This window comes from Phocoena sinus, chromosome 3 (assembly GCF_008692025.1).
Source record: "Phocoena sinus isolate mPhoSin1 chromosome 3, mPhoSin1.pri, whole genome shotgun sequence".
NCBI classification, from domain to species: Eukaryota; Metazoa; Chordata; class Mammalia; order Artiodactyla; family Phocoenidae; genus Phocoena; species Phocoena sinus.
In genome coordinates, this window is record NC_045765.1 from 146,056,641 (window position 1) to 146,078,141 (window position 21,501).

At 40.7% G+C, this 21,501-nt stretch overlaps 1 protein-coding gene across 2 annotated transcripts in view; it reads left to right on the forward strand.

Annotated features, from left to right (window-relative positions):
* Positions 1 to 21,501, forward strand: part of ADAMTS12 (ADAM metallopeptidase with thrombospondin type 1 motif 12) — a 394,308-nt gene that overhangs the window by 337,778 nt on the left and 35,029 nt on the right. For both annotated transcript variants that reach the window (XM_032628621.1, XM_032628622.1), the window contains 2 exons: positions 10,221 to 10,397; positions 19,788 to 19,931. In XM_032628621.1, coding sequence (XP_032484512.1) covers positions 10,221 to 10,397; positions 19,788 to 19,931 — 321 coding nt within the window. The remainder of the gene's footprint in view (positions 1 to 10,220; positions 10,398 to 19,787; positions 19,932 to 21,501) is intronic.

The window sequence follows — 21,501 nt, forward strand, 5'->3', positions numbered from 1 at the left end:
TTTCTGAAATGAATCAAAGATTTTTACGTTTCCTTGGAATGCCCTGTCTTCCCACCTAGGTAGTGTTGCAATTTTATTTTAGCAGTAGCTGACCTTATTACCTGTAGCTTTTTTTTGGAAAATAAAAGTGGCAGCCTTTTCTTATGGCTTTGAGTTTCATAATATTCAGTGCTACATTTTTTTTAGATCTGAACTTTTACAAATGAATAAAATAGAGAAAGAGCCCCGTCTTGCTAAATACAGTGCCTGACTCTCATACATAACGTGTTCCCAGAAACATACATCAAAGCCCGATGTGCAAAAGTCAAAACAGAACTGCACGTTATCGGGGAGATTTTGTGCCCAGAAAGCAAAAACTGACCAGCTGGAAGGTGAATAATACACTCAAAATCACTGCATTTATTTTCTCTTGATATACTTTGTCGTACATCTAAACTGTTACCCACTCTTGGAAGCCCCAAGTGTTTTAGATGAAGGAATCCACAAGTAGAGAAAAGAACAGCAATCCAATGGAAACCTTTAGGACCACAGAAAGCATGAAGTCAAGACGACTCTAGCTGAGGACTGATGTCCAGACCGTGAGGCCCTATCATGGCCCCTGCCCATCTCTCTTTGTCCACCCCTTCCCGCTGCTCTAGCATTCTGATGGACATGTTGCTGAACAAGCCTTATTGCTTCATGGCACCGCACCCGTATATGCCATTACCCCCACTTTGAATGTCCCCCGCGCTATTTTGCCTGCTGAGTAAGCATCTACTCATCTTACATGATTCAACTCAAGTTGAATCATGAACTGAAGTTGACCGCCTCCTCCTTTGTTCCCTCACTAGATCATGAACGACTTTTGACATATAATCTTTACAACTTCTACTCATTACATGACTTCTTCCTTCTGCTAGATTGGGATACAGGAGCCGGAATATAGTTAAGGGCCCAGTAACAGGGAGGAAGTGAAGTGTGAATGGGGTGGGGGGAAGACGGACAGATGAATTTGGGTGCTGTTCAACACAGAATTTTTGGAATGAATTATTTGATCTTAAGAGTCTTATGAATCTGTTTAACATAAGGAAAGGAACAGAGAAGAATTATTTCCATATCCTGGTTTAGTACTTGGAGAGCAAGAAAGTATTCTGAAATCAAAGCAGAATACAAGTCCAGTGATCCCAGACACATATCACTCTAGAATGCTGGGAGAATTTAACCATCCAGCTTATCCTCCTTTCAATTCCGATGGAGAAACAGAGGCTTAGACAGGTAAAGTCACGTAGCCACTTGGTGTCAGGGTCGTACTTGAATGCAATCTGCTGACCTCCCAATCCCACGTTGGTTAACTTTATTATACTCATCTGAACACTTGGTAGCAGTCTAACGTGGAAACTGTATCAGGATGACTGCATAAATCAGAATCAACACAAGGAAGAAATGGTCGTGATTTCATTTTCTCTCTGCCAGGGGCTCCTGTAAGCTAAGAGGAATTTTCTTTCTAACTCAGTCTGGTTTGCTGATCACATCAGTTAAACAAACTGGTGTGAGAAGCAGAAAATGATTAGGCCTGTTTGGACACAACTGGGCATTAGCCAGTCTTTCCATTCTCCTCACTCTGGCTCCTGTCCTCAGTCTGGTCCACAGACTCCAGGTTAGGAAAGCTTGAATACAAATAACCCTCCTTTAGGGCAATAAGAAAATGAATAGGATAATTGGCATTCAGCAAACAAAGGCAAAACAGTTATATCCTGCCACTTCACTCCTGCTAACTGAATCAGAGGCCCTTCTGAAAATGAAACAGAAGAGTCACAGATTTAGTATCTTCCCTTATTATTTACTTCACCATATTAATAAACTTCATTTCCCACTGAATGTGAATGTACGCTTTGACAAAAAGGTAATGCAAATTAGAAAAATCTAGGAATAACAGGTAGTAGCAACAAATGAAAAATAAGAAAACAAAACCCCATTGTACACTTATGTCTTAGAAAATTCCTCTTCCTAATAAAGAGCCCTCTTGTTTTAACCATGGGTTATTTCCTGGAAATCTGTTTGTCAGACAAATGGCTGCTTTGTGTGGAAATTATTAGCATGCTTCTGCATTTGTTCTGTGGCTGATTTTATTTTATTTTTTAACATCTTTATTGGAGTATAATTGCTTTACAATGGTGTGTTAGTTTCTGCCTTATAACAAAATGAATCAACTATACATATACCTATGTCCCCATATTTCCTCCCTCTTGCATCTCCCTCCCACCCTCCCTATCCCACCCCTCTAGGTGGTCACAGAGCACCGAGCTGATCTCCCTGTGCTATGCGGCTGCTTCCCACTAGCTATTTTACGTTTGGTAGTGTATATATGTCCATGCCACTCTCTCACTTCGTCCCAGCTTACCCTTCCCCCTCCCCGTGTCCTCAAGTCCATTCTCTACATCTGCGTCTTTATTCCTGTCCTGCCCCTAGGTTCTTCAGAACTTTTTTTTTTTTTTTTAGATACCATATATATGTGTTAGCATACGGTATTTGTTTTTCTCTTTCTGACTTACTTCACTCTGTATGACAGACTCTAGGTCCATCCACCTCACTACAAATAACTCAATTTCGTTTCTTTTTATGGCTGAGTAATATTCCATTGTATATATGTCCACATCTTCTTTATCCATTCATCTGTCGATGGACAATTAGGTTGCTTCCATATCCTGGCTATTGTAAAGAGAGCTGCAATGAACATTGTGGTACATGACTCTTTTTGAATTACGGTTTTCTCAGGGTATATGCCCAGTAGTGGGATTGCTGGGTCATATGGTAGTTCTATTTTTAGTTTTTTAAAGAACCTCCATAGTGTTCTCCGTAGTGGCTGTATCAATTTACATTCCCACCAGCAGTGCAAGAGGGTTCCCTTTTCTCCACACCCTCTCCAGCATTTATTGTTTGTAGCTTTTTTTTTTTTTTTTGTAGCTTTTTTGATGATGGCCATTCTGACTGGTGTGAGGTGATACCTCATTGTAATTTTGATTTGAATTTTTCTAATGATTAGTGATGTTGAGCATTCTTTCATGTGTTTGTTGGAGATCTGTATATCTTTGGAGAAATGTCTATTTTGGTCTTCTGCCCATTTTTGGATTGGGTTGTTTGTTTTTTTGATATTGGGTTGCATGAGCTGCTTGTAAGTTTTGGAGGTTAATCCTTTGTCAGTTGCTTCACTTGCAAATATTTTCTCCCATTCTGAGGGTTGTTTTTTCGTCTTGTTTATGGTTTCCTTTGCTGTGCAAAAGCTTTTAAGTTTCATTAGATCCCATTTGTTTATTTTTGTTTTTATATCCATTTCTTTTTTTTTTTTGCTGTACCCGGGCCTCTCACTGTTGTGGCCTCTCCTGTTGTGGAGCACAGGCTCCGGACACACAGATTCAGCGGCTATGGCTCACGGGCCCAGCCGCTCCGTGGCATGTGGAATCTTCCCGGACCGGGGCACAAACCCGTGTCCCCTGCATCGGCAGGCAGACTCTCAACCACTGCGCCACCAGGGAAGCCCTATATCCATTTCTTTAGGAGGTGGTTCGAAAAGGATTTTGCTGTGATTTATGTCATAGAGCATTCTGCCTATGTTTTCCTCTAAGAGTTTTATAGTGTCTAGCCTTACATTTAAGTCTTTAATCCATTTGGAGTTTATTTTTGTGTATGGTGTTAGAGAGTGTTCTAATTTCATTCTTTTACATGTAGCTGTCCAGTTTTCCCAGTACCACTTACTGAAGAGGCTGTCTTTTCTCCATTGTATATTCTTGCCTCCTTTATCAAAAATAAGGTAAACATATGTGTGTGGGGTTATCTCTGGGCTTTCTATCCTGTTCCATTGATCTATATTTCTGTTTTTGTGCCAGTACCATACTGTCTTTATTACTGTAGCTTTGTAGTATAGTATGAAGTCTGGGAGCCTGATTCCTCCAGCTACGTTTTTCTTTCTCAAGATTGCTTTGGCTATTCGGGGTCTTTGTGTTTCCACACAAGATGTGAAATTTTTTGTTCTAGTTCTGTGAAAAATGCCATTGGTCATATGATAAGGATTGCATTGACTCTGTAGATTGCTTTGGGTAGTATAGACATTTCACAGTGTTGATTCTTCCAATCCAAGAACATGGTATATCTCTCCATCTATTTGTATCATCTTTAATTTCTTTCATGAGTGTCTTATAGTTTTCTGCATACAGGTCTTTTGTCTCCTTAGGTAGGTTTTCTCCTAGGTATTTTATTCTTTATGTTGCAGTGGTAAATGAGAGTGTTTCCTTAATTTCTCTTTCAGATTTTTCATCATTTGTGTATAGGAATGCAAGAGGTTTCTGTGCATTAATTTTGTATCCTTCTACTTTACCACATTCATTGATTAGCTCTAGTAGTTTTCTGGTAGCATCTTTACAGTTCGCTATGTATAGTATGTCATCTGCAAACAGTGACAGCTTTACTTCTTCTTTTCCGATTTGGATTCCATTTATTTCTTTTTCTTCTCTGATTGCTGTGGCTAAAACTTCCAAAACTATGTTGAATAATAATGGTGAGAGTGGACAACCTTGTCTTGTTCCTGATCTTAGTGGAAATGGTTTCCATTTTTCATCATTGAGAGTGATGTTGGCTGTGGTTTTGTCATATATGGCCTTTATTATGTTGAGGTAAGTTCCCTCTATGCCTACTTTCAGGAGGGTTTTTTTTTTAATCATAAATGGGTGTTGAATTTTGTCAAAAGCTTTTTCTGCATCTATGAGGTGATCATATGGTTTTTCTCCAATTTGTTAATATGGTTTATCACACTGATTGATTTGCGTATATTGAAGAATCCTTGCATTCCTGGAATAAACCCTACTTGATCATGGTGTATGATCCTTTTAATGTGCTGTTGGATTCTGTTTGCTAGTATTTTGTTGAGGAGTTTTGCATCTGTGTTCATCAGTGATATTGGCCTGTAGTTTTCTTTCTTTGTGACATCTTTGTCTGGTTTTGGTATCAGGGTGATGGTGGCCTCGTAGAATGAGTTTGGGAGTGTTCCTCCCTCTGCCATATTTTGGAAGAGTTTGAGAAGGATAGGTGTTATCTCTTCTCTAAACGTTTGATAGAATTCACCTGGCAAGCCATCTGGTCCTGGGCTTTTGTTTGTTGGAAGAATTTTATTCACATTTTCAATTTCAGTGCTTTTGATTGGTCTGTTTATATTTTCTCTTTCTTCCTGGCTCAGTCTTGGAAGGTTGTGCTTTTCTAAGAATTTGTCCATTTCTTCCAGGTTGTCCATTTTATTGGCATAGAGTTGCTTGTAGTAATCTCTCATGATCCTTTGTATTTCTGCAGTGTCAGTTGTTACTTCTCCTTTTTCATTTCTAATTCTATTGATTTGAGTCTTCTCCCTCTTTTTCTTGATGAGTCTGGCTAATGGTTTATCAATTTTGTTTATCTTCTGAAAGAACCAGCTTTTAGTTTTGTTGATCTTTGCTATTGTTTCCTTCATTTATTTCTGATCCAATCTTTATGATTTCTTTCCTTTTGCGAACTTTGGGGTTTTTTTGTTCTTTCTCTAATTGCTCTAGGTGTAAGGTTAGGGTGTTTATTTGAGATGTTTCTAGTACCTTGAGGTAGAATTGTATTGCTATAAACTTCCCTCTTAGAACTGCTTTTGCTGCATCCCATAGGTTTTGGGTCATCGTGTTTTCATTGTCATTTGTTTCTAGGTATTTTTTGATTTCCTCTTTGGTTTCTTCAGTGATCTCTTGGTTATTAAGTTGTATATTGTTTAGCCTCCATGTGTTTGTATTTTTTACAGGTTGTTTCCTGTAGTTGATATCTAGTCTCATAGCATTGTGGCCGGAAAACATACTTGATATGATTTCAATTTTCTTAAATTTTCCAAGGCTTTATTTGTGACCCAAGGTATGATCTATACTGGAGAATGTTCCATGAACACTTGAGAAGAAAGTGTATTCTGTTGTTTTTGGATGGAATGTCCTATAAATATCAATTAAGTCCAACTTGTTTAATGTATCATTTAAAGCTTGTGTTTCCTTATTTATTTTCATTTTGGATGATCTGTCAATTGGTGAAAGTGAGGTGTTAAAGTCTCCTACTGTGATTGTGTTACTGTCGATTTCCCCTTTTATGGCTCTTAGCATTTGCGTTATGTATCGAGGTGCTCCTATGTTGGGTGCGTAAACATTTACCATTATTATGTCTTCTTCTTGGATCGATCCCTTGATCATTATGTAGTGTCCTTCTTTGTCTCTTGTAATAGTCTTTATTTTAAAGTCTATTTTGTCTGATATGAGAATTGCTACTCCAGCTTTCTTTTGATTTCCATTTGCATGGTATATCTTTTTCCATCCCCTCACTTTCAGTCTGTATGTGTCCCTAGGTCTGAAGTGGGTCTCTTGTAAACAGCATATGTATGGGTCTTGTTTCTGTATCCATTCAGCCAATCCATGTCTTTTGGTTGAAGCATTTAATCCATTTACATTTAAGGTAATTTTTGATACGTATGTTCCTATTACCATTTTCTTAATTGTTTCGGGTTTGTTATTGTAGTTCTGTTCCTTCTCTTGTGTTTCCTGCCTAGAGAAGTTCTTTTAGCATTTGTTGTAAAGCTCGTTTGGTGGTGCTGAATTCTCTTAACTTTTGCTTGTCTATAAAGGTTTTAATTTCTCCATCGAATCTGAATGAGATCCTTGCTGGGTAGAGTAATCTTGGTTGTAGGTTTTTCCCTTCCATCACTTTCAGTATGTCCTGCCACTCTCTTCTTGCTTGCAGAGTTTCTGCTGAAAGATCAGTTGTTAGCTTATAGGAATTCCCGTGTATGTTGTTTTTCCCTTGCTGCTTTAAATATTTTTTCTTTATATTTAATTTTTGATAGTTTGATTAATATGTGATTTGGCGTGTTTCTCCTTGGATTTATCCTGTATGGGACTCTCTGCGCTTGATTGACTATTTCCTTTCCATATTAGGGAAATTTTCAACCATAATCGCTTCAGATATTTTCTCAGTCCCTTTCTTTTTCTCTTCTCTTCTGGAACCCCTATAATTCGAATGTTGGTGCATTTAATGCTGTCCCAGATGTCTCTGAGATTCTCCTCAATTCTTTTCATTCTTTTATTCTTTATTCTGCTCTGCAGTAGTTATTTCCACTATTTTATCTTCTAAGTCACTTATCCGTTCTTCTGCCTCAGTTATTCTGCTATTGATCCCTTTTAGAGAATTTTTAATTTCATTTATTGTGTTGTTCATCATTGTTTGTTTGCTCTTTAGTTCTTCTAGTTCCTTGTTAAACGTTTCTTGTATTTTCTCCATTCTATTTCCAATTTTAGGATCATCTTTACTCTCCCTATTCTGAATTCTTTTTCAGGTATACTGCCTCTTTCCTCTTCATTTGTTTGGTCTGGTGAGTTTTTACGTTACTCCTTTTTCTGCTGTGTGTTTCTCTGTTTTCTCATTTTGCTTAACTTACTGTGTTTAGGGTCTCCTTTTCACATTCTGCAGGTTCGTACTTCCCATTGTTTTTGGTGTCTTACCCCAGTGGTTAAGGTTGGTTCAGTGGGTTGTGTATGCTTCCTGGTGGAGGGGACTAGTGCCTGTGTTCTGGTGGATGAGTCTGGATCTTGTCTTTCTGTTGGGCTTGTGGTGTGTTTTGGGGTGTCTGTGAACTGAGCATGATTTTAGGCAGCCTCTCTGCTAATGGGTGGGGTTGTGTTCCTTTCTTGCTGGTTGTTTGGCATAGGGTGTCCAGCACTGTAGTTTGCTTGTTGTTGAGTAGAGCTGGGTCTTAGCGTTGAGGTGGAGATCTCTGGGAGAGCTTTCGCCGTTTGATATTACGTGGAGCCGGGAGCTCTGGTGGACCAATGTCCTGAACTCGGCTCTCCCACTTCAGAGGCACAGGCCTGACCCCCAGTCGGAGCACCAAGACCCTGTCATCCACACGGTAGATCCGCGGTTGATCATAAAATGATATAACTCAGGAACAGCCAGGTGAAAGGGATGCATAGGGCAAGGCACGGGGAATGGGAGCAGAGTTCCCATGCCTTCTTCAGGCACACCACTCTCCCAGCACCTCCATGTGTTCACCAACCCAGAAGCTCCTGTTCTGTGACTGATTTTAAATTGGCAGTTACTTTTTTCTCTGCGTACTTACAGCATGGCAGGCAAATGAAATTTTGAATTTTTTGCGGGGGCTGTCTGGCAAGTGTTGCTTATTTCTGAGAAGCTAAACACACTTGATTTATGGAAGCGTTAGAGCATCAATCTGCCCCCTTGTCATATGGGCCCACATCTTCTATGTTACAGCCCAAGGTTTGATGTCAGGTGACTTGTGCAATCTGCCTGGTGGCAGAAGGATGGGGATCAGTATTTTGGGATATACCTCTACTGAAAGGTTTTGAGGAATTTTCTTTCACCATCCACATCCCTACAAGTATGATTATGCCACCATAACCAGAAAGCATGATATTTTACCATGTAGAGAGAGGGCCAGATGAAAATACACCTTACAGCAATGCGCACACCTTGGTGGTGGTGCATTTTCTCAGCCAAGACTGTAATGAGATCATCAATGGAAGGATTGAGAGGGTGAAGAAGGATGCTCTTTATAGCGACCACAGATCTCTTTAGTCCACTGGGAGCCCCCAGTTGCTCTTTTCTCAGAATTCATATATTCATTCAGCAAGCTGTGGGGAACATCTGTGCTGCACCTAGCCCCATGCTAGATGCTCAAGACACAGTGGTGGCCAGGGCAGGTAGGCTTCCAACTTCAGGGCAGTGATAGTTTAATAGAAAGGATGGACAGAATAAATAAAAGTTGTTTCACATTTCAAGTTCTTTTGATGGAAACAAGGAAGGATCTGAGATAAATAACAAGAGGGATAGGTATCCTTTGGAGAAGGTATTCAAGGAAGGCCTCGCAGAGAAGGTGACATTTATGCTAAGTTAAAGGAGGGGCAGTAGCAAGTAATGCGAAGGGTGGAGGAAGGAATATTTGGGACACAAGGACCACAGGACATACTGTTAATCCACGGAGAATTTGGGGGAGAGGGGCTGAGGAGCACAGAGATCAGGCTCCATGCCACCTACTTCGGGTCCCCACCGGAGTGTGGGCAGTGACAAGACAGGCCAGGACTGCCCTTGAGAGACTAGGATGCACAGGCAAGACAAGCTGAAGGGAAACTGATGGCACCAGCTTTCTACACAGACTGTAGACAGACCAAGTCTTGGAAGCTCAAGTTACGATTAAGTAAAATCTAACGGGGTGGGGGATGGAGAAGCTTCCAGAATCCAAGAGGTCAGAGAGTGAACCAAAGAAGTCCTCCAGAATAGGCCACGTAAACTCTGGTTTTAGGTGACCCAGGCTCAGCCGTGTTTATCATGATCTTAAGGAAATCAGCAGCCTGCGAGTGAACAGTGCCCTTTACTGAGAGCAGGGTGCAGGGGCCGCTGCGCAAGGTATGGGCACAGGGTAGGGGGCGTGAGGGGGGCCTCTGTAAGGGCTTGCTGCAGGCACACGCTGAGAAAACCCTTGGTGATGGGGGCTATAGAAGGAAGGATGGTGGGCGATGGTGCTGTAGGGGGAAACCTGGCAGTAGGGGCAAGGACAGGGTTGGCCCACTCCCTGAATCAAGCCACTGAGCAGTTATTCAGTTTATTTTCCTTATAGAGGCCCTTCCCTTGAAACAAGGTAACCCAACCTGCATTCACACTCAGGGAGAAAATGGGTTTTCAGTAGGATTTTGAGGGACAGTTGGCTGTGGCTTTGCAGAGGGCTCCCCGAACAGCAGTTCCGTTTGCCTCAAATGGACACAGGCATCTTAGGGAACATCCACCCACTGAGTGGATGCTGCGCCAGCCTCACCCCAAGCCCACCCCTGCGGCTGTAATCTTCACAACAGTCCCATAGGTAATGGTTACTATCCCAGTCTACAGATATGACAGCTGAGGCTCAGAATGTTTCTGCGGCTCGCCCAAGGGCTCACTATGTGTGAGTGACAGAACTGGACTTTTCACCTGGTTTTCACCCTTCCACACCTGCATTTTCTGACATTGGGAGGCCCCTCTTGGGGAGCTGCTCAAGTGACTCCCTTTCTGAGGGAAGACAGTTTACTAACCCTTCTTCGTGACTGGAAGCCTGGAACTTCGTGATGCTTTGTGAAACCCCTGGGAATCCGGGCGTGGACGGTCTGATACCGAGGACTCAGGTGTCCCCTTTTCTCTCGCTCTCCATACAGTGCTCCAGAAACTGCAGCGGGGGCTTCCAGATCCGGGAGATTCAGTGTGTGGACAGCCGGGACCACCGCAGCCTGAGGCCATTTCACTGCCAGTTCCTGGCTGGCCCTCCTCCTCCCCTGAGCATGAGCTGTAACCTGGAGCCCTGCGAGGAGTGGCAGGTGGAGCCTTGGAGCCAGGTACGGTGCCTAGTACACCATCCGGACAACCTGGCAACCATGAATCTCTGTGTTACCTTGTGAGTCTAGATGTCAGGGAAGACCACACGTGTATCAATCCAGCGCCAGGCCTCCACTCAGGCACCTTCCACTGGGTGTGTTACTGAACCAAACTTGGGTCACTTGTCCATATACAGTAAAGCCAATCTACTGACACCAGGTGGTGGTGAAGGAAAGTGCAGCGTTTATTGCAGGTGCCAAGCAAGGAGTCCAGGGCAGATAGTGCTCAAAAGGCCTGAACTCCTCGAAGGCTTTCAAGGAAACGTTTTTAAAGACAGGGTGAGGGAGGGGGGTTGTGATCAGCTTGTGGACATTCTTCCGATTGGTGGGTGGTGCGGTAATGGGGAGTCAACAACATCAGCATCACGAACCTTCTGGTTCCAACCCGTCTGAGGTCTACGTGCTTGTGGGCGCCATACAGTTAACTTCTTCCATCTGGTGGGTGTTTCAGTCTCTGCAAAACAGCTCAAAAGATGTGGCTCAGAATATTATCTATAGTCCTTGAGGAGGAACTAAAGGTCCTTGGCTTTGTTTAATAGCTAAACTATTATTATGTTGTCTTGCTTGACTGTTTTCCTTTCTGAGTTTTCTCACCTCACTGATTAAATTTACTCTTTGGAGATCGGGGAAGGCCTAGGAGGCTAAAGTGTTTCTATAGACAAGAGGCAGGTGGAGAACATGATGGGGTGAGGGGGCAAGGCTGTTCTGGGAAAGCCCCATGGGGTCCTGCTTGGTGACAGGTGGGGAGGCTGGGCAGGTCCAGCAACTTGAAGGCTATGTTGTGTGCTTTAAACTGTGACTGCTCAATGGTTTATTACAACCTAGTCTCAATGGATATACTGGGGAATTGGGGTCCCTGTGGGGAGATGTACGTGTACCACTGTGGTGAGAGGCATTTAGGACAGAGCATCACATGCTCCTCTTAGGCTTCTGCAGTGGGGCTGAGGGTAATGGTCAGATCCTTTCCACACACAGTATTTAATTTCAGAGTTCCACCTCTCAGTTAAATGCCCAGATCCTCATTTACACAAATAAAAAGAGGGTTGTGTGTGTGTGTGTCCATCCTGTTTTGTGAGGGCTGAGGCTCTGCTGCGTCTTTGTCCTACTTCAGTACATGAAAACAAATTACTCTTCCTTGGTGAGATATAATGATTTCATTTGCCTATTGGCCTCAGTAGCTTAAAAAAAAAAATACTCCCAACTGTACCCATGCATGGTGGAAAGAAGAGGGAAAGAAAGAATGCAGCGTGTTTTGAGTGGGTCCATACACTGGACACTTTACCTACAATACTTGTTTTAATTATGACAACAACCTGGATGGTAGGCCTTATTAATTCCACTTTATAGGTGAGTAAATTGAGACTCAGAGGTTAAGAAGCGTACATGAGGTCACACAAGTAGAAAACAAATGGTGGAGTATTAAATTCAAGCTTAAGGCTGACTCTGATGCCTGTACTCTTTCTACTGTAGAATTTAGTCCAGTGGACATGGAGCAAAGAGCAAACTGAGGAGAAAGAGTGAGTCATAAGTATTTGGGGGAAAACTTACCACATGCCAAGGAAGGGAAGATAAAGAACCACAAGTGTAGGATACAGAATTAATGTTCAACCCTGGAAGACTGAGCCCCCTCAAGCTTCTTACTGTCTGCTGGGTCAAGCAGCCATGTTGATTCCTGAGGCCCTGGGTCAATACCTGGTGTTTTCTGGGGCAAAAACCACCACAGTCCCCTCTTCTGCTTCCTTCCCTGTCCAGCTCTGGAGGACATAAAGTACCTGCTACTCCCATGCTTTGAACTTAGGTCTCCATGTTTGCTGGACCTGGTGACAGCTTCCAGAATCCTGGAATTTGCAGAGGCGCTTAGATTGCCTTGTCAGAGAAATTGCATTTGCAAGTTATCCAAGATGAGCAATCATATATTCTCTCTGGTTGTGAAAAAGATGTATTCTATATGCTTCCTCAGTAGCTTCTGGGAGCCCAATCATGAGCCTGTTTCCTGAAGGCCTCCCAACGTCCTCCTTTCTAAATTGTTCTGTTCTGAGCAAACCACAAAGTTGGAAGACTTCCCTCTGAAGGAGCAGTAAAGACAGAAAATGATGAAGTTGGTTGAACATTTCCCTGGGAATGTTGAGGGACTATTAGGGACTGGGCGCCTTTAGGTGCTTTCCCTGAGCCATCATGATGATGCTCTGTCTGTACATACTATCTAATGGATGCCTTCGTGGAAATGTTCTGGGGCCTTGAAGTGAATGTCAGCCAGTCCAGACTACTTGCAATGGAACATGCATTTCAACTGTAGAAATGTCTCCACTGGTTCTCAGACTTTGGCAAACTTTAGCATGTTTCAGCATCACCTGGAGGGTTTGTCAGCACACAGATGTCTGGACCTCACTCCCACAGTGTCCAGTTCAGAGGTCTGGGGTAGGGCCTGAAGTTTCACATTTCTAACAAGTACCCAGAGATGCTGAAGTTGCTGCTTTGGGGACCACACTTTAAGAACCACTAGTTGGTACCTTCTTTATCCCCCCTTTCCTGGAGGTTACTTGGCCAGGTGGCCCTGGATCTATATGCACAAATGTAGGTATGCAACAAGATCCCAAGTGTGGAATTCCTCTCCTTCCCTCCTCATATAGGGTTAAAAACAGTGAATAAGTGGGGAAAGATCCATGTTGGAATACTGTGAAAGCAATAGATTAGTTCTTTTATTGAGCAGAAAATGCTAATTGTATATAATTGCCCTCTTTTCTATGGTTACCATCACACATGCAGTGCCTGTCGTGATGGGCATGATATTGACAATCATAATTGTTTTGTTGTTGTTACCATGTCATAATTAAGATTTTTCAAAGTACTAAGATCTTTCAAAGTACTTTTCAAGTACTCAAAAGCATTCTTCAAAGATTCTTGGTGAATTATTTACTTTCCTCTTAAAAACCTCAGGAAAATGAGACAATACAACTTAGAAAATTATTCTAGTGAGCAAAAACTTGACATGTTTTAGAATTATATCCCTTCAGGAATCCAACTTGTCATCTCGAACTTATTTTGTGAGCATTACAGCCAGTTCATCAGACCCTTAGAAAACCTACCAACATCACTATTCCAAAGATGGACAAATTTAATTCTAAAGCTTTATATAGTGGGGAAAGAAGGCTGAATCCTGTTTTAATAGATGAACAAAATTGCATTGTAGAAGTATGCTCTCCATTAGGGCTGTCAGAACTAATCAGAATAAAAACATCTACATTTTACATTTTGGTTTCTAGACCAGAATTCCTTCCATTTGACATACTGAACTATTTAGCATCTTCTGATTTTTTGCCCCTCCTCTTATCCCCAGAATTTCTTTTATCAGTCTCCTTTCTTTAAGTCTTGTTTCACCACTGTTTTTGTTTCTGTTATTGCCTTTTGGCTTCAACAACAAAAATATTTCTTTCTCACAGTTCTAGAGGCTAAAAGTCTGAGATCAAGGTGTTGGCAGGATTGGTTTCTTCAGAGGCCTGTCTCCTTGGTTTGTAGATGGCTGTCTTCTCCTTTGTCTTCTGTCATTTTCCCTCCATGTGTGTCTGTGTCCTAATCTCCTCTTCCTATAAGTACACCAGTCGTAATGGGTTAGGGCCATTATGAAAAGTATGAAAGTAAAATGACATCATTTTACTTTCATTACCTGTTTAAAGACTCTTCCTCCAAACACATCACATTCTGAGGTACTGGGGGGTTAGGACTTCAAAATACAAATTTGGGGGGAAGACAATTTAGCCCATAACAAGCATAGCAAAGATACTAGCAGGGTATGTAGCTTGGCAGTGTGAAAGGTTGAATTTTGTTGTTGTTGTAGTGGCGGTTGTTTATTTAATGTGTTCTTAATAATCCACCCTAAATTCAGGTCTTGATGACTCTTTTTTTTTTTTTTTTTTTTAATTAATTAATTAATTTACTTATTTATTTTGGGCTGTGTTGGGTCTTCATTTCTGTGCGAGGGCTTTCTCTAGTTGTGGCAAGCGGGGGCCACTCTTCATCGCAGCGCGCGGGCCTCTCGCTATCGCGGCCTCTCTTGTTGCGGAGCACAGGCTCCAGACGCGCAGGCTCAGTAGTTGTGGCTCACGGGCCTAGTTGCTCCGCGGCATGTGGGATCCTCCCAGACCAGGGTTCGAACCCGTGTCCCCTGCATTAGCAGGCAGATTCCCAACCACTGTGCCACCAGGGAAGCCCCCATGACTCTTTTTTAACTTAAATTTAGTTGACATACAATAATACGTAAATTTCAGGTGTACTATATGATGCTTTGACATTTGCATACATTATGAAATGATCATCACACTCTAGTAACCATCTGTCCCCATAATGTTATTTCAATATTATTGATTATATTCCTTATGTTGTATATTACATCCCCATAACGTATTTATTATACATCAGGAGGTTTGTACCTCTTAATCCCCTTCACCTATTTTCCCCCCTACCCCACACCTCTACCTTCTGTCAAACACCAGAATTTGTTCTCTGTATCTATGTGTCTCTTTTCATTTTGTTTTGTCTTTTTTTTTTGTTTTTACATTCCACATGTAAGAGAGATCATGCGGTATTTGTTTTTCTTTGCCTGACTTATTTCACTTCTAGATCCATCCATGTTGTCCTAGGTGGCAAGATTTTATTTTCTATGGCCGAGTAGTATTCCATTGTGTGTGTGTGTGTACACGTACACACCACGTCTTCTTTATCCGTTCATCAATGGACACTTACATTGCTTCCATACCTTCTGTTATATATAATGTTGCAGTGAACATTGAGGTGCATATATCTCTTTGAATTCATGTTTGTTTTCTTCAGGAAATACCCAAGAGTGAAATTGCTGGATCATATGGCAGTTCTATTTTTAATTCTTGGAGGAACCTCCATACAGTTTTCCATAATGACTACCCCAATTTAAATTCCCACCAACAAGGCACAGGGGTTCCCTTTTCTCCACATCCTGGCCAAGATTTGTTATTGTCTTTTTTGATGCTAGCCATTCTGCCAGCTGTGAGGTGACAACTCATTGTGGTTTTGATTTGCATTTCCCTGATGATTATTGATGCTGAGCATCTTTTCACATTGCTGTTTGCCATCTGTCTGTCTTCTTTGGAAAAATTTCTATTTGGGTCCTCTGCCCATTTTTTAATCAGGCTGTGTGTTTTTTGATGTTGACTTGTATGAGTTCTTTGTATATTTTGTATATTAGCCCCTTATCAAATATATTGTTTGCAAATAGCTTCTCCCATTCAGTGGGCAGCCTTTTCATTTTGTTGATATTTTACTTCACTGTGCAAAAGCTTTTTAGTTTGATGTAGTCTCATTTGTTTATTTTTGCTTTTCTTTCTGTTGCCTGAAGAGACAGATAAAAATATATATATATATATATATATATATATATATATATATATATAACTAAAACCAATGTCAAAGAGTGTATCTACAGCCTATGTTTTCTTCAAGAAGTTTTATAGTTTCAGGTCTTACATTTAAATTTTAAATCCATTTTGAGTTTATTTTTGTATATGGTGTGAAAAAGTAGTCCAGTTTTTCCAACACCTTTTATTGAAGAGGCTGTCTACTCCCCATTGTATATTCTTGCCACCTTTGTCATAGATTAGTTGACCATATAAGTATGGGTTTATTTCTGGACTCTCTATCCTGTTACATAGAACTATGTGTCTGTTTTTGTGCCAGTACCATACTGTTTTGATTACCATAGCCTTGTAGTATAGTTGGTAATCAGGGCATGTGACACCTCCACCTTTCTTCTTTCTCAGGATTGTTTTGCCTATTCGAGGTCTTTTGTGTTTCCATACAAATTTAAGAATTATTTGTTCTAGTTCTGTGAAAAACGTCATTGGTATTTTGATAGGGATTGCACTGAATCTGTAGATTTCCTTGGGTAGTATAGTCATTTTAACTATATTAATTCTTCCAACCCATGAGCACAGTGTATCTTTCCAGATGTTTGTGTCATCTTCAGTTGCTTTCATCAGTGTCTTATAGTTTTCCAAGTACAAGTCTTTTACCTCCTTGGTTAGATTTATTCCTTGGTATTTTATTCTTTTTGATATAGTTGTAAATTGGATTGTTCCTTAATTTCTTTTCCTGCTAGTTCATTTTTAGTTACAGAAATGCAACAGATTTCTGTATATTTATTTTATATCCTGCAACTTTATCAAATTCATTGATGAGCTCTAGTAGTTTTTTGGTGGCATCTTTAGGATTTTCTATGTATAGTATCATGTCATCTGCAAACAGTGACAGTTTTACTTCTTCCTTTCCAATATGGATTCCTCTTATTTTCTTGTCTGATTGTTGTGGCTAGGACTTCCAATACTATGTTGAACAAAAGTGACAAGAGTGGGCATCCTTGTCTTATACCTGATCTTAGGGGAAATGGTTACAGCATTTTACTGTTGAGTATGATGTTCGCTATAGGTTTGTCATATACGGCCTTTATTATGTTGAGGTATGTTCCCTGTACCCACTTTGTTGACAGTTTTTATTATAAATGGATATTGAATTTTGTGAAAAGCCTTTTCTGCATCTATTGATGTGATCATGATTATTTTTATTCAGTTTGTTAATGTGGTGTATCACATTGATTTTGAATCAAAACCAATTCTTTTATCCCTGGGATAAATCCCACTTGATCATGGTGTATGATCCTTTTAATGTATCATTAGATATTTTTTTCTAATATTTTTGGGGGAATTTTTGCATCTATGTTGATCAGTGATATTGGTCTGTAATTTTCTTTTTTTATTTAACTTCTTTATTGGAGTATAATTGCTTTACAATGGTGTGTTGGTTTCTGCTGTATAACAAAGTGAATCAACTATACATATACATATATCCCCATATCTCCTCCCTCTTGCGTCTCCCTCCCACCCTTCCTATCCCACCCCTCTTGGTGGTCACAAAGCACTGAGCTGATCTCCCTGTGCTATGCAGCTGCTTCCTACTAGCTATCTATTTTACATTTGGTAGTATTTATAAGTCCATGCCACTCTCTCACATCGTCCCAGCTTACCCTTCTCCCTCCACATGTCCTCAAGTCCATTCTCTATGTCTGCATCTTTATTCCTGTCTTGCCCCTAGGTTCTTTAGAACGTTTTTTTTTAATTTTAGATTCCATATATATGTGTTAGCATATGGTATTTGTTTTTCTCTTTCTGACTTACTTCACTCTGTATGACAGACTCTAGGTGCATACACCTCACTACAAATAACTCAATTTCGTTTCTTTTTATGGCTGAGTAATATTCCATTGTATATATGTGCCACATCTTCTTTATCCATTCATCTGTTGATGGACACTTAGATTGCTTCCATATCTTGGCTATTGTATAGAGAGCTGCAAGGAACATTGTGGTACATGACTCTTTTTGAATTATGGTTTTCTCAGGGTATATACCCAGTAGTGGGATTGCTGGGTCGTATGATGGTTTGATTTTTAGTTTTTTAAAGAACCTCCATACTGTTCTCCATAGTGGTTGTATCAATTTACATTTCCACCAAAAGTGCAAGAGGGTTCCCTTTTCTCCACATACTCTCAAGCATTTACTGTTTGTAGATTTTTTGATGATGGCCATTCTGACTAGTGTGAGGTGATACCTCATTGTAGTTTTGATTTGCATTTCTCAGAGGTCTCTTAAACTATCCTCATATTTTAAAATTCTTTCCTTTTTCTGTTCAGCTTGGGTGATTTCCACTCCTCTTCCAGTTTGCTGCTATGTTCCTCTGTATCATCTAATCTACTGTTGATTCTTTCTAATGTACTTTATATCTCAGTTATTGTATTCTTTACCTCTGTCTTATCTTTCTTTATATTTTCTAACTCTGTTGAAATTCTCACCTTATTCATTAATTCTTCTCCTGAGTTTGTTGAGCATTTTTATGATCTCTACCCTTGAACTCTTTATGAGGTAGATTTTCTTACCTCCACTTCATTTAGTTCTTTTTCTGAGATTTTGTTTTGTTCCTTAATTTGGAACATATTCCTCTGACTCCTCATTTTGCCTAATTCTCTGTGTTTATTTCTATGTATTAGGTAGGTTGGTTACATTTCCCAATCTTACAGAAGTGGCCTTATGTACGATATGTCCAGTGGGGCAACAGCACACTCACCTCTGGTCACTAGAGCTGTGTGCTCTAGGGGTGCCCCCTATGTGGGCTGCATGGGCCCTTCTATTGTGGTGGGACCAAGTACTGTAGGAGCTCTGGTAGGTGAGCTTTTTCCTGATCTGGTTGATTCCTAGGCCCTGCCTCATCTGGTGGCTGCTGGCAGGCTGATGGGAAGGGCCAGCTCATAACATGGCTAGCTGCATGGCCTGGTGATCTTGGAGCTACTGTTGGCCCACTGGTGGGTGGGGCAAGGTTCCAGTGCAGGTGGCAGTGGGCCCTGTGGGGTCTGTGTCTGGAGCTTACCTGCTGGTGGAAGGGCTGAGTCCTGGGGCTTGTTTCACCTTTGTCATTTGAAATGACAGAGTGGTCATTGTAAGGAACCTGGCACAAATGTTCCAGATTCCAATAGAGATACTCATATTCTTAATAACAGGGTACACAGCAAAAATAATAGTAAAAGCATTTAAAGAAAATATAATTCTATTGAGTTTTTCTGTCTTTTCTTGAATTCTTTATTTAAAAATTAATAATAGCTGTTTTGGAAATCTAAATTCTTTATTCTAGCATACTTTGATGAAAAACATCTAAATACACATGATTGTGAATTCAGACAGACACTAGGAACATGTTTTGGTGATTAGACGAAGCTACCCAGATTTGGAGTTAATATAGCTGGGTCTAACTGTTGCTACCAACTTTGTGATGTACTGCAATAAGCTAGGCCTTATCTCAAGTAATGCTGAACCAGTGATTACCAAACTGAGTTTTTAATCCCCACTTGAAATATTCAGTAATCATGAATATTTGTTCAGTAATCATGGGAATTTCTGCTCTAAAGATAGGTTATATTTTATACTATATACATGTATATCTTTGTAACTTAATAATATGTCAGAAAAAAAAACCCTTGTTCCAGACTTACCTGAAACATTCATTTTTTAATTTCCAAACTGAAAAAGGAAAAATGAACCATCTTACTAAATAATTAGTGGGGAATGGGTTGACATACAGGGTGTGGAACTAGAGATGAACTGTCAAGTATTTTTTCTAAATAAAGTAAACATTTATTCAGCATCTACTGAATATTCACATCTGCCAGGTGCAGTGTCAGGCACTGAAGATACAGTGAAAAAAGGCACATCCCTACCCTTTATCTCTGAAAATGACACCATGTGATTTTTACCTGACTTTGTCCCTGTTGTGGACCAGTGTTCCAGGTCATGTGGAGGCGGAATTCGGAAGAGAGGAGTGACTTGTCCAGGAGGGCTGTGTGACTGGACGAAAAGGCCCACATCCATTGCACCCTGCAATGGGCACCCTTGCTGTCACTGGGCCACTGGGAACTGGGACCTGGTAAGAGTCAGTTATAATCTCTTTCGTTTATTTTTTTAAAATAGCATTTGTTTCCTTTTGATTTTAAAAGTCATATATAATCCCTGTAAATGTTCAATGTATACATTGATTTAAAGTGTGTTTCTATATATTTCAGTTCTGTATTTTACTTTTCTGCTCTCTAATACGTCTAAGTCTGCTAAACCTTGACCCATGGCTGACATGGTGGTCAGTGTTAACTATCCTGAGTTCAGAAGAGGAAAAGATCAAATACTTTCAAAAGAGAAAAGATCAAATACCGAAAACTAGCCCAAAGGCACAAAGCCTAAGGAAAAGTGATTTGGGGTCCTAACATCTTGGATCCTCTGGCTTTTTGCAGAGCAAATAGGAGTTGCATGTGCCCTGAAGCTTGAGGCTTAGCATGATTTCGTGAATTTCAGGTCTCTTGTCAACCTGCAGATTATCAGTTTGCTAGATGGCCAGCATGTTTGATGGAAGGACAAATGAAATAGTGAAATTGTAAATGAGAGAAAGATTTATGATTCTTACAAAGTTTATTGTAGAAATAAGACTATCAGTGACACTGAAAATAAAAAAATTCTTCCACAGACAGATTCTTCCATCACTCTGACTTATTGTATCCTAGGTTCTCTAGAAAATAAAGCTGAGGCAAAATCTAATACTTTATAAGGAAATACAATGTCAGGGAATCAGGAGTGACAGAAAAGAGGAAGGAGGCAGGGAAAGAGGATAATCAAGTATGAGGTGGGGCATTACCAGGCTGACCATTTTTCCTAACTGACCACTGCTTGGTGTCAAGAGCAACTGATTGCCTGCTCTCGAAAGAAGGTCTTTTAAAAGCTGTTTGAACTACTGTCTCTTGGAGCAGTTTGTCCAGAGGCAGGAAGAGAGGAGATTATCTACCGGCTCCTATCTCCCAGGATTGTGTAAAAAGTCTCCCCTTAGATGGGTATCACCCCCCATTGTCCTGGGTTATTTATGTGTGGGCAGGTCCCACTGTGTCTCACATCTCATTGGCAACAAGAAAATCCATTGTCAGGGTAAGAGGCACACAGCAAGGGCATGCATGAAGTGCAGGCCAATGAGTTGTGCTTCCATGAAGCTGGTTGCCACCTCAGCTGGGGCCCATCAAAGGCCAACATCTGGGAGACAGGTGAGCCAAGAGGATCTGATATACTAACCCCTCAACTATTAATATTTTTTTAAGTAACTTGTTCTTGTGTACGTATATTTTGATGGTTATAATTATAACAGAAGCTAATGCAGTATTTTACCAAACATAATCCCAAGATATTTTTAGGTTGCTATGTTCTTAGCAATTGTCATTGTTATAGTTGTGTTATACCTGCATAGCCATGATCAATTTGAATGCTGGCAGGTACTTTTTTTTTTTTTTTTTTTTGATTTACTTTTGGCTGCGTTGGGTCTTTGTTGCTGCGTGCGGGCTTTCTCTAGTTGCGGCTAGAGGGGGCTACTCTTCATTGTGGTGCGTGGGCTTCTCATTGTGGTGGCTTCTCTTGTGGAGCACAGGCTCTAGGTGCACAGGCTTCAGTAGCTGTGGCACGCGGGC